Raw genomic sequence first — 14,232 nt, 5'->3', positions numbered from 1 at the left:
ACATCGAATGTATGATGCTGGCAGAAGGTGGTGCCATCATGTGCAGTGGTGGACAGCCAAGGCATGGGGTTTCAGTTTACTTTTATTGCCTATGTCAGAGCTCACTGGCTTAGGGTCTTTCACTCTCGTGGCACCAACAGTCTGAGATGGTCCAGCTACTAAGGCCATGGAAAAGGCTGGTGCAGTAGGTACCAAGGGTATTTGCCCATTTGAGGAATGCCATTTCTTGGCCGATTCCCAAGTCGGAGAAGTGGTAACATGCTTCTTTGCCACCATCTTGGCAATTTAAAACAACTTTTATGCACTCATGCACACCCTCGTTTGGAATCCATATAGCGGCCATCGCTTGAAGAAGAACTTTGCCTTAACAAAAATATTTTTAAAACATTTTAATGGTGGTGCTCAAGTTATTAACTAGTGAATTATTTGCTTTTGGTGAGAACATTAACAGTGTTAAATTTTTTGAGGGATTCACAGAACTAGAATTTTACTGAGGCTTACATCCCTATAACATTTCTGAAGTAGACAATTACCATTATGAAAATAATGAAATATTTAAAATGATCAATAGTGGAGAAGTGCCTTCAAAGTGCAATAATGCATGTTATTGAAGTGTTTACAATAAACGTATTCACAAGTATCTAGGATCTAAGCATTGTCCGAGGAAAAATATGAATCAGTCAACCTTATTCATTACACCGGTATGAATGCATCCAGTTGGCCTCATTAGCACTATTTCCCTTTCTAGTGACACACCTTAGACTTTGGTATTTCAGCTGCCCACATATCTCAAGCCTATTCTGGCAGCATCAGAAGACTACAAAAAAGCCACAATTTGAGAGATACTTTATTCTTTGCTCTGCCATTAAACTATAGCACTACCCTTATTTAGAACATATTTTGAGATTTTTATCTTGAAATTACTTGACCTTAAATTATACACTAAATGTTCCCAGATATCAAAACTAAAGTCCCCTTAACACTCTCTTTGCCTTATGTCTGAGGGTAACATAGCAGCCCCAAAGTCAGAGATGCTTCAGAGATTATGCCAAAAAGAATGCTGCAGCAGTATTTCTTAAATCTGATTCAGACAATCTCCTGGTGGTAAAATTTTAATCAACTTGTTCCAACAGAACAAAGCTGTTACTGAAAGAGCAACTGGTACCAGCTTAGTATCCAATCTCATCAGTACACAGGAAACTCCCAGATCCAACAAATTCTTTAGAAGGCAAAAATCAGCCGTGTCACTGATGAAGTCTGGCACCGAAAGGACTGTTTCTTTGAGCTGATGTAATTTTAGTACCCACTGAAGTCTTTATACAGTGTCGTCACAAACCCAATCCATCTGGCACAGACTTCTTTGGTGCCAGGGCCACCCATGACTTGACTGAGTGATGCCAAAGGTGGAGTGGAGGAGCTTTGTATACAATTCCCTTATGCATAACAAAATTCTGCTATTTGCGTTCCTTTTATCTTGCCAAACTTGGGACAAATTTGGTATTGATGCACAATATACTACAGATTTAAAATTAAAAATGCATGTAAACAATCCTAATTCCACCATAATCTATGCAAACCTTACCTTTTGTTAAATAAATCTACTATTAAAAACTTGAAAGAGAGCACTGTGACATAGCAAGGGCCCAAAATGTGTTCCCATCCTTCCCCTAAACTTCATTCAAAACACCCTGTATTTCAAGTGTACATTCTTGAAACGTACAGACTTTTGATACTCTTCATAACACGTTCACTTAAAAAAAAACAGCAAAAAGGTGAGCTTTAAAACCAATTAAGTTTTAAAAGTTTTCCTGATCCTCAAATATATTAAATCAGTCAATATTAAGAGCTGGATTTTTCCAGTTTCAGAATGGAGCAGAAGGGGTCACTGGCATGAAAGGATTATGATGAAACTATTTAGAGAGGAGATATTTATATAAAAAACCCAATTAATACAAAAAGTTAAGGTCAAGCACTCAGAAGCTATGAAATTGAAGGTTTGCCCTCACAATACTTCCAATGTTGTAAACTCTAACCATTTTATCAGGAGTCCCAATATACTGCGTACTTGTGGCACCTTAGAGACTAACAAATTTATTTGAGCATAAGTTTCATGAAACCGATGAAGTGAGCTGTAGCTCACGAAAGCTCATGCTCAAATAAATTTGTTAGTCTCTAAGGTGCCACAAGTACTCCTTTTCTTTTTGCGAATACAGACTAACACGGCTGCTACTCTGAAACCTGTCGTTATACTGAGTGTTTTTCTTAAGTCTGAGTCTTCATTTTCACAAAGTAAGTTTCTAGTTCTTGCGGTTATACAGAAAGAAGGGTCATATTTTCAAGCATAAGTGTAGCCTAAAAAGTCTTAAACTAGAAGGCAAAGAAAGAACTTTAATTTTTTTTTTTTAAATCTCATGATTTTGAGGTCTGAATCACAATTTTTGAATGTTTGGGTTGACAATACTGTAACTGCCATATTGCACATCATGTATGTTTTACTATATATACACACACACTAATAACAAAGTAAGGCTCCAAAACTTGCAAATGACTGAGTACTTGGGAACCTCTGTATTCAAGTGAAGCTTCACTCACTCAAAGTTAACTGACATGCAGTCAGATGCAGAATCAAGGCCCAATTCATTAAGATCATTAATTCATTAAGATCTACTTTTTCCAGGGAAAGAGGAACACAAATATTAGGTATAGTATGCACGTTAATATTTCAAGATAAACCTTAACTTTAAGAATTCATTATTGAATGCTGGTCTTGCAATCTTAACACTACACATTAATGTTACATTCTTGCATTTAAATTCCCCAAGCATTTAAGAACAAAGAAAATCCAGAGATAAGATGCTGAGCATCTTGTAAATTTCTTGCACGGTGCCAATTCAACTTGCTCACCTAACAGATCACCATCAATTTGAAAATTATGCCTGTCTAAAATTTTTGTACCTATTAGTTAACAAAAATTAGTGAAAAACTCTGTCAAAGTTTGTGTATTTCACAGCAAAATTAGCAATAGGTCAAATGCTGTTTTCTCTTTGAAGACCATTAGTTTTTCCTTTGCTAAAAAGGAAAAAAAGTGGAACAGATTTTTTTAAATTTATTTTTTATTAAAAGCAATGGAGAACAAAACCAGGAAAAACTGAAAAAGGTGTTCAGGTAGACATGCTAATTGTTTAAAATAAGGTGGATCTGATTTAAATCAATAGTCAGGAAGACTATTTAATCATGGATTGCTACATAAAAGTACATTCTTGTTGGTTGTTATAACCTTAATACATATTCTTCACAACTCAGAGATAGATGTAGGTTTCCTTTTTAGAAGGTACACACTATACATTTATAAAGTGATTTATTTTGAAAACTTTTCAGATTAGCTTTTACAGCTATATCAGAAAAATGAATAATTGTTTGGTTACTTTATTTACCAAAGGCAATTGAAGCAGATATTTATGAAGTCATTGGGATGTGAACAATCTCCAATTCAACAGGTTAATCATTAATATTTGGATTTTCTTGCCATGCTGTATTAAGGAGAACACTACCAGACAGACACTTAAATTGTTTTATTTAACAACAAGGTTATGTATTCTGGATTTTTTTCTTCAACAGCAAACAATATTTTAACAAAACAATCATATGCATTTTTGAATTTAGTTAAACATTCAAGTTTTTTAAAATCAGGTTTGTTTGTTAAAATTCTTTTTAACAAAAATAGTCAATTTAATTTAACAATCAGCCAGGCGAACATGAAAAACTTAAAATATTGGCTTCTGCAGCTAACTCAGTCATCTTCATCCTCATTTTCCTGTTTGTTCATAATCTGGAAAAGAAAAAAAGCTTTCCTGCTTTTTCAGGTCCCAAACGATTTCTCAATTTAGAATGAATTAGTCCAAAGGAAGAAAATCTTTCTACACCAGCAGAAGAACCTACTGCTGTTAAAAATAAGATCATCACTTCAGTCTCTGAATCCAAGTGCTTAAGTGACTTTCACACCAGTGAACTGGTGTGATTTTCTTTAAAACATCCCCAGCAAACATATTTCTTGAATGGCTCACCCTTTAGTTCTGAAGTTTATTATAGTTGGCATTATGGAGGGATGATTGCTGGATGCCCATGTCACAGCCAACTCCCCTGCTTCAGCAGTTAAGGTTTGACCCTGGTACAGAGTATTGAGAATATTTGCAAGAAAACGAGCTGGAGACCGTGCTTGTCCCATTTGTTTTTTTAATGCTTGTAATTCAACTCTGTCATTGCATATTTTTCTTTTTAAGATCTCACTCAGTTCCTTCCAAATTTCAACTGTGTCAGCAAATAAACAGCTATTTCTCTGCATTTTGTTCAAGGCTACAGAAATAGGCTTCAGGGTACTCAGCATGTGTTCAACATTTCTCTTAAGCCCAATGTTGAGAACTTGGGCTGTGACAGTGCCATCTATTTTTTTACAATTTTGTTCACAAACTGTCATCAGATTAGGCCAGTTCTTGAGATAGTGCTCAAAACAGTCCACCACTGAGTTCCATCGCATGTCTTGTGGGAGAGTTAGCTTGGTTCCTCCCCCTTTTTTCAGAGCAGCTGCTGTAAAGTGGTTGTTACAGAAGTATTTTGCAATTTCAACAACGTTCGCCTTTATTTCTGGAACACTAAAGTCTTTGACTAGGAGGTGCATTAAATAATTACTGCAACCATATGTTATTAGCTTGGGACTCTCTTCACGCTTCTAAATAAATTCTTCTCATCTTGGATACATTTGCAGCATTGTCTGTGACCAACCTGCGTATTAGACATTTGAATTTATCAGTTTGTTACAGCTTTTACGGCTACTTCTTGTAAGTATTCTGCTGTGTGCGTGCATTTCCTGATGTATCAACTGTTTCTGTAAGGAAAACATTTCCTTCTTCTGTTGTCACACCAGCAAATACAACAGGATCATTGTGGACATTGCTCCACCCATCAAGACTCAGGTTAATAATTCGTCCTCTAGACTTTTTGCACACTGCTCAATTTCTCTTCCATACACTTTATCCAGCAGTTTGCCTGTGACACCTGCACTGTTGGGTGGACTGTATCCTGGTCTTGATGACTGAACCATGTTAATAAAGTGTGGGTTCTTATTTATACGGAAAGGAGAGTTAGTTGCATAAACAAACTGGGCAATTTTTTCCATCAATTACCTCTTTTTGTAATCTGCTGGTTCTTATCAAAAAGATATCTATGGTTGTTTCTGGATGATGGAGATTTTTTTTTCCCCTCTTTGCTACAGTTGATTACTGTGGCTATGTGACATACATGATGTGACTGAAACGCCATCATTGGCAGATAACTCTGAAACTATAGAAAATGATGGTGATCTTGAAGGTGGAGTCTTCAGAATCCTGTATGTTGAGGATGGATTCTCCTAAACAAAATAAGTCAATGCAGTTATTTAATTATTACCATACTGCTCATATAGTATTACTCCATTGCATTCACTGACACTGGGTACTACGTTAAAGGTGAAACTGTAAAAGGAAGACCTACCTATTTTAGCTATTTATTTTTTATCACAACTGCATCTAAAATGATAGTACCATACAGTAACAACTGTATTTTTTGCTCAAACACGAGAATTCAAGAATAGTCCAGAAGGAAGACAGGCAGTCCTTAAGAAAGAAGTATGAAATAAAAAAAAGTTTATCAACCTGAAGATCTTGCATGTTCAGACATGTTCCTTTCATCATCTTCAATGCAGCTTCCTCCTGAGAAGGAACACTTTTCATGATGTTGTTTCATTTGGGAAACCAGGCCTTGCATTTCTTTGTTGCACTGTTTGTGTCAAGGTTCCTGCCCCACTCTGAACGTACAGATGTGGGGACCTGCATGAAAATCTCCTAAGCTTATCTTTACTAGCTTAGGTCAAAAAGTTCTCCAAGGTACAAAATATTCCCCCTTTGTCCTTGGATTGGCCGCTACCACCACAAAACAAATACTGGTTACTGGGGAAGAGCTGTTTGGAAACGTCTTTCCCCCCAAAATACTTCCCCAAAACCTTGCACCTCACTTCCTGGACAAGGTTTGGTAAAAAGCCTCACCAATTTGCCTATGTGACTACAGACCCAGACCCTTGGATCTGAGAACAATGAAAAAGCATTCAGTTTTCTTACAAGAAGACTTTTAATAGAAATGGGAGTAAATAGAAGTAAAGAAATCCCCTCTGTAAAATCAGGATAGTAGATACCTTAGGGTAATTAGATTCAAAACATAGAGAATCCCTCTAGGCAAAACCTTAAGTTACAGAAAAGATACACAGACAGAAATAGTTATTCTATTCAGCACAATTCTTTTCTCAGCCATTTAAAGAAATCATAATCTAACACATACCTAGCTAGATTACTTACTAAAAGTTCTAAGACGCCATTCCTGGTCTATCCCCGGCAAAGGCAGCATAAAGACAGACAGACACACAGACCCTTTGTTTCTCTCCCTCCTCCCAGCTTTTGAAAGTATCTTGTCTCCTCATTGGTCATTTTGGTCAGGTGCCAGCGAGGTTACCTTTAGCTCCTTAACCCTTTACAGGTGAGAGGAGTTTTCCTCTGACCAGGAGGGATTTTAAAGGGGTTTACCTTTCCCTTTATATTTATGACAGTTTGCATTTCACATGCATGCCTGTCTTACCCACGGGTAGAGGAACTTCATTAAAATATTCCCAAACTGGGTCTCTTTTACACCCTGCTGCCATTATAGGTTTTCCTTTCTAGTGAGAGGATGGTACGGTAGATCTCAAATCAATGAAGGCTACGCTCAGAAAGACCTCAAGACTTCTGGAATATGCTGCTCTTAACAGTTTCACTTTTGTTTCTACTGCCTGTCCTTCCCTTCAGACTTCTCCTTGTCCAGATCTATTCTGCCCCCAACAATCTTCTATTCATTCAACTTTTTGAAACTTTGCACTTTTAGAGAGGTAAGGGATTGACTCTGTGTACACAAATTTGCAGAGGAATAATAGGGTTGAGGTCTGTTATTTCTCACCTCTATATATATATTTGAAAAAACATTTTTGCTGTTAACAATTAACAAGCATATTATCTTGGAGACACAAATTCACAGTTTGAGAACTGCAAAACTAAGCATCTCTGATGGTATCTTCTAGACTGAGCACTGAGTCTCTTTGGATAGATAGAAAGATTAACCAAAATAATCTATACGGAAGCCCCTGGAACCCCATAAAATTGGGTCCCTAATCCATGAACTCATTTACAAAAAATGTTTCTTAAACATTACATGAATATATTGTCTCATACTATAGAATTAGAATTTATAATCCCTATTCCATGAGGAGATATCTTTAGATCGTATTTTTTTGATAAAATGCTTTGAGGAAAAATGCAATTTAAATAAAAAAAATCGGATTTTTTTTTTTAAATGTCATTGATTTCATCCACCCTAGTTTAAAATAAATTGATAGTGTTTGTCAAGTTTCTCAGGACTTTTCAAGAGGAAATGTTTCTGTGCAGCTACTCATCTATTCAAGTTGTGGTATGTGAGTTCAGTGCATTAGTACACACATGTAGACCTACGGACATGTTCTGACAAGCTACATATACAATTTTGAAAGGGTTCTCTTAAGTAAAACTAATTGTTTCCCCTCCTCCCCAAAGCAAAAGCATTTGTTTTCAAAGTTGCATCCATGCCAACTCTCCTGATCAAACTTCAGGCATTTTTGCTTTAACTTCCATCTTAAAAAGAAAAAATGATTAAGTCTCCTCATGCATACACCTTTTTCAAAGTTCAAAACCAGCTGAACTAATTTTGAAGAAACTTTCTGGAAAAGTCACTTTTGAGCAGAAGCAAAGCAATGAAATCACTATTAAAAAGATAAATATTTCAGAAAGGGGAATATATGAAAAACAGATCATCAATTAAATTTGAACATGAACTGTAAGCTCCCACTATAAATATTTTATAAACCTCAAGTAGTGTTGGTCAGTCTTAAAATTCTTAAGAGTAAGGAAATTCTGACTTAGTCACCATAACAGATCATGTGATGATACTTTTCCAGATCACTACTACAGACAAGAGCTCACATGCATTCTCCCAAGACACAATACATTTATTGTAACAATATAGAGGGTATGAATTTTAAAACACTTAAGTACAAAAATAAACTTTAATAATCTGAGCAACTCAATTTCTGCCAATGGGACTGATCATATGAGTAAAGTTAGTCATAAGTGTTTGCAGGGCTCAGAGGCAATACGGACAATTGGTAATGACACTAACAGGGTAGCTTACTCCTTTAAGGGCCAGGGGCATGGAGTCAGCAACCCTGTTCAATTATCAGGCCCACCTGAGAAGGGGTCAGTGATGCCTATAAAGCAGACGTGGGCAAACTACAGCCCTCAGGCCACATCTGGCTTACGGGACCATCCTGCTCAGTCCTTGAGCTCCTGGCCAGGGAGGCTAGCCCCTGGCCCTTCCCCTGCTGTCCCCCCTCCCCTGGAGCAGGGGGCGGTTGGATGGGGTGGAGGTTTGGGGGGCTGGGTGGTGGGAAGTGGGAGGGGGAAGGGCCAGGCTGTTTGGGGAGGCACAGCCTTCCCTACCCGGCCCTCCATATAGAGTTTCGCAACCCTGATGTGGCCCTCGGGCCACAAAGTTTGCCCACCCCTGCTATAAAGGGCTGAAAGAGATACGTTGGAGGGAGAGCTGTAGGAAGGAGACTGACTCCTGTGACTGGTCCTGGAGCAGAGAGAGATATCCAGAGTGACAGGCCTCTGGGCCCCTGCAGGCTATACTAGGCATCTGAATAATTTTGTATTACTTTGAAAGCTTTTTGGTTTAAATTAATAAACCATACCCTTCATATTTAGGTTGCCTAATTCTTTCCATTTAAAAAAAGTCACAAAATATTTCATTTTTGCAAAGTTCTGAACACCTCTTTTCTCTACAGAAGGCCTTTGAATTTCAGCTGGGAGAAGAATCCGGGGGGGGGGGGGGGTGTTAAAAAAGGGCCTTGTCTTCATCCATGAAATTCCATTCAAGTTTTAAACTGTTAGAATTGCCACTTCCCTTCTATCTCTTATGACATTAGCAAAATTTGGCACCATGCCAAAACAAATGAACATAAACATGGTCCCATGCCATTACCAAAGTAACAACAGCACAATACATGCTACTTTGGGAACACCAAGATCAAACAGTGTTTCCAGGGGTAGGGAAGAAAGAGCTGGTTCATGTTTCTCCCCCACAACTCTTTTTCCTACCCAGACCCAAAAGCCCATCTCTCCAGCGGCTTAATTTGTAATGAAAGAGGTGCTGGGGCTCAAGCATTTTTGTACTTTCATAACCGATGTGGCAAGTGGTACCAGTGCTATGAATTGCCAAACCTAGAGGTGTCGGGGCTCAGCCTTGGCACAAATTAAGCCCTGCACCTCTCCTTCTAGGACCACCATATGGAGGAAGAAGCTTACCCCTGCCTCTCAGTATAGAGGAAAAAGGAAGGTAAGCCAGGTGCCCCTAAACAAGGCACAAGACACAAGGCATGGCCCTACTGATCCCCTCTCCTCTCTAGAGTACCACATGGAGCAGGAGTTTCCCCTTACCCCGCCATCTTCTGGGGAAGAAGAAAAACAGGCAGGCAAACAGATGACAGAACAAGGAGTAATGGTCTCAAGTTGCAGTGGGGGAGATTTAGGTTGGATATTAGGAAAAACTCTTTCACGACGAGGGTGGTGAAACACTGGAATGCGTTACCTAGGGAGGTGGTGGAATCTCCTTCCCTAGAAGTTTTTAAGGTCAGGCTTGACAAAGCCCTGGCTGGGATGATTTAGTCAGGGATCGGTCCTGCTTTGAGCAGGGGGTTGGACTAGATGACCTCCTGAGGTCCCTTCCAACCCTGATATTCTATGAAACTCCCTGACACCACTTCCCAGGACAAGCAAAGCTCATGGCCCCAGTGGCCCATTTCCCCCCAGGATAACAGCTTCCTGCAGCAGGTCCTGTATTTCACTTGGCAGAATTCCATGCTGAAGGAAGCTTCAGGGTTTAAAGCTTGAAGATGATGCATGGGGGGGGGGGGAGGGAGGTTATTGTTGCACAGAATATAATTTTTCCCTTTTTAAGTACAGGCTAGGAAATAAACTACAGTAAAGATTGTTATTTAATATATTTTATGTTGCAAAGTCAAGCACTTGAAAATATTCAACATAGGGAATGAGACATCTATTCAATGGTTGTTTTTATCTTCATCATTCAGTGTGCAGTCCCTACTTTATTTAATGAAAGTTATCCAGATTTTGGACTGAATACAGAATTATTTCCTTGTTGTCTTTTCTAGGGCATTCACATATTAATGAATTTATCTCCCCAGTGAGATAAAAGTATTATTCTCCCCATTTTACAGATAGCATCAGGCAAACCTATCAATTTGGCCATCTCAGGGCTTCCTCCTGATTTCCACCCCTGTTCTCATTTGATCAGCTGTTTTACCACCAGAGAAGCTGAGCATGCACCACTTCCATTGCCTTTAGTTGCAGTTACGAGGACTCACCACTTTCTCACAGCGGGCCCAGGAACACAATATTAACATGAAAATAAAGTATCCCTGTGTGCCATTCACCTGTCTTAACCACAAGACCATCCTCTCCTTCAGTAGTTCCTTACCTCATTCCTTATATATCTTCCAACTTCTAGAGCAAATGAGGCAGGAATCCTACAAATAGCCTAGTTTCACAACACAATTCTGAATCATTCCCTGAACACCATCCGTCTTGATCTCCGAATGGCCAGGGTGCAGTGGGAAAAAAAATAGGGGGTGATCATGGAATTAAAGACTATCAAAAAGCATACCATAAGAGGACTGAATTAATGTTGCATGGGAAATGAATGAAAATATTATCTAAACTTTCAAGTCAATTACTTTACAACCTAAAATATTATTTTAAATATGGGGGTAGTTGGTATGTAATTTTATCTTAGAATGTTCAGACTCGAAGGTTTACACCAGACTTGTAAAAAGACTTGCAACTAGTACCAGAGAGAAGAACACACACCTAAAGCTTCAATCTATTTGTCAGTAATTCTTCCATTAGTTTTCCTTACAACAAAAGGTTCCTGCACTTTTAAATTTAGATATTTTATTTTATTTCTTCTAGCAAAGACCTAAATAATGGGAGACAGGGATAACTGAAGATCACTGAAGTAGTCTTCATTCACTAGTATGCTCTGAAAACATTTTACAGTTAAATGTGTTTTAATATAACCAAAACTACATTATAAATAGCATCTCATTTGTTATCAAGGTTTTAGATTTGCCTTTTCAATGTCGCGTTATCCACAATTGTAAAGGTTCAACACAATAGTGCAATGAAAACAATAATTATTGCATATCTTGTATGTAGGATAGTGAACCATGATGCTGTCACCCTGCTCATAAAAATGAGATGTGTATTCTCAACAGGTTATCCCAAGTGAACAAAAAATATTAAGAGTTGCTGATTTGCAAGCAAATGAGGGTTTTTTTTAAATCCAAAAACAAAAACAAAAAACCACCACACACACACAAAAACACCCATAACTTTTCATTAGAGCCTAACTAAATATAGTACATTTTTAAACTAATATGCGTTATATAAGACAGTCCTTCCTGGTTTAAATCCTAGCATCAGAGCACTGAAATCATGAATTCTAGCTCCGTGCTGCTTTATAACTGAAAAGCAGTTCGAATTCTAAAGTATATTAAAAAACTGTGGCAGACTAAGTCATGAATGATACAGTTTGAGATTTTAAAACCAAAATATGGAGCAACATTTAGCAGTTTTCATGTACATTAATGGAATTGGTTAACAAATCCTAGAAACACAATTGTAGATATATAATGGATAACTTAAAAAAAAAAACACCACATATCAGTACAAATAAAAAAATTTTTAAAATTTGAATATTCTGGAAAGCAGAGCCATTAACCGAGGAGTTAAAAGATAAATGAAATCTTTACTTTCAGCCTTGCAGTTTGCTTTTCCTTCAAATAGTGTTATTTCAATACTTTTTAAAGTACTACATAAACTGTAAATTCTCCTATACACCAATGTTTTAGTCTACAACCAATAAATGAAAACTTTCCTTCAAAACCACATTTTTCCTTTTAAGAAAAAAAAAAAAAAAACCAAGCAGCCCAAAAGGAATCAACACAAACTTTTTAATTGAAGTTTCACTGCCACAAGTACTCTTAACATATGTTTAATCAAGCATTTTTGGAAAAATAGTTTGAGCTACTCATTTCTAGAGCCTACACAAATCAACACTTCAAGAGAAAAAAAACAAACAAAACAAAAACCCAACCACCACCACCACCATCCCCCTTCCTTTCTTTTACCACTACCACCAGCACCAACACCACATTTTAACTAAAAAGCTTACCTTCTTCTGGTACCAGACTATAGCATCCGTTACTTTTGACGCCATTTATTCTACTGCATTCGCACAGTAGTCATTTTAGCCTGTTGAAAGACAGACAATTTTTACTTCCACCTTCCAAGAAAAGACTGATCAACAGGCATGTAAACTACTCTAGTTACCTGCAGAGGAAAGTGGTCTACAGGTATACTTACATCACATTTGTCTTATTATTTTAGTAATAAGTTTTCCACATCTAAACAAAAATCTGCTACCATAGTAAGAGACAGAAGTTTCTATTACAAGAGCTTTCTCCACTCTGTAAAGTAATGCATACCTGGCAAACAAAGTAAGCTTTACTGCCCAGCTAAGTCTCATAGGATACATCTATACTGCAATAAAAAAACCCATGGTACCAAGTCTCAGTCTGGATCAACTGGTTCATAGGCTCATAGGGCTTGGCTGCAGGGCTAAAATTTGCAGACATATGGGTTCAGGCTGCAGCTCAGGCTCCAAGACCCACCCCCGTCATGGGGTTTCAGAGCCGGGGTTTCAGAGCCTAGGCTCCAGGCTGAGCCCGAATATCTACACTGTAATTTTTAGCCCTGCAGTCTGAGCCCTGCAAGCCAAAGCCAGCTGACTTAGGCCAGCCGCAGCCATGCCATAGGTCTTTTATTGCAGTGTGGAAGCATAGGCCGTTAAAGCCAGAAGGGACAATCATCATCATCTAATCTGACCTGCACATTGCAGGACACGGAAACTCATCTACCCACTCCTGAAATAGACCCATAACCTGTGTCTGAGTTACTAAAGTCCATGCCCCACACTGTAGAGGAAGGCAAAAAGCCCTCAGGGTCTCTGCCAACCTGATCGGGTGGAAATTCCTTCTCAATCCCAAATATGGCAATTGGTTAAACCCTGAGCAGGTCAATGATGCCCACTGCCAGACAGCTGGGAAAGAATTCTCTGTAGTAACTTGGAACCCTCCCATCTAGCATCCCGTGTCCTGCCACTGGAGATATTTGCCAATAGCGGTCAACAATGGCCCTCATGCCATTGTACACAACCTCATCATACAATCCCGTTCATAAACTTATCAAGCTCGGTCTTGAAACTAGTCTGGGTTTTTGCCCTCTCTTCTCCCTTTGGGAGGCTGTTCCTGAAGTTCATTCCTCTGATGATCAGAAACCTTGATTTAATTTCAACCCTATACTGGTCGATGGCCAGTTTATAACCATTTGTTCTTGTGCCAACATTGGCCCTGAACGTAAATAATTCCTCTCCCTCCCTGGGTGTTTATCCCTCGGATATATTTACAAAGAGAGCAATCATCTCTCTCCTCAGCATCTGTTAAGTTCAGCAAGCCAAGTTCTGTAAGCCTCCTCTCATAAGGTAGATTCTCCATTCCTCAGAGTATCTTAGTAGCCATTCTCTGCACCTGTTTCTTAAACATGGGAGACCAAAATTGCACATAGTATTCCAGATGAGGTCTCATCAATGCTTTGTACAACAGTAATAACCTTCCCTTTCCCTACTAGGATATCTCGGCTGGTGCATCCTAGGATTGCATTACCCTTTTTCACAGGCTCACTGTCACCCTGTCATCTACTAATACACCCAGGTCTTTCTCCTACTCTGTTGCTTCCAACTTATAAATCCCCAGCTTAAAGCAAAAATTCTTGTTGTTAGTCCCTTGCATTTAGCACTATTAAATTTCATCCCATGTCTTTCTCCAGTGTTCAAGGTCATGCAAATCTTCTTGTAGAACATGCCAGTTCTCCTCCTATATTAACAATACCTACCAATTAGGTGTCATCCACAAATTTTATTAACGCTCCCTTTTTGTGCCAAGGTCAT

General features: G+C 38.5%; 1 protein-coding gene across 10 annotated transcripts in view; it reads right to left on the bottom strand.

Moving 5' to 3' along the window:
* Positions 1–14,232, bottom strand: part of PHTF2 (putative homeodomain transcription factor 2) — a 187,670-nt gene that overhangs the window by 149,306 nt on the left and 24,132 nt on the right. For all 10 annotated transcript variants that reach the window (XR_012156838.2, XM_073328594.2, XM_073328591.2 and 7 more), the window contains exon 2: positions 12,400–12,479. Coding sequence is in view for 9 of the 10 variants with exons in the window: in XM_073328594.2 (XP_073184695.1) it covers positions 12,400–12,444 (45 nt within the window). In the remaining variant the exon portion in view is untranslated. The remainder of the gene's footprint in view (positions 1–12,399; positions 12,480–14,232) is intronic.

Source organism: Lepidochelys kempii, chromosome 1 (genome assembly GCF_965140285.1).
Source record: "Lepidochelys kempii isolate rLepKem1 chromosome 1, rLepKem1.hap1, whole genome shotgun sequence".
NCBI lineage: Eukaryota > Metazoa > Chordata > Testudines > Cheloniidae > Lepidochelys > Lepidochelys kempii.
Note: the sequence above shows the minus strand (reverse complement) of the source record. Positions and strands in the feature narration are given on the sequence as shown.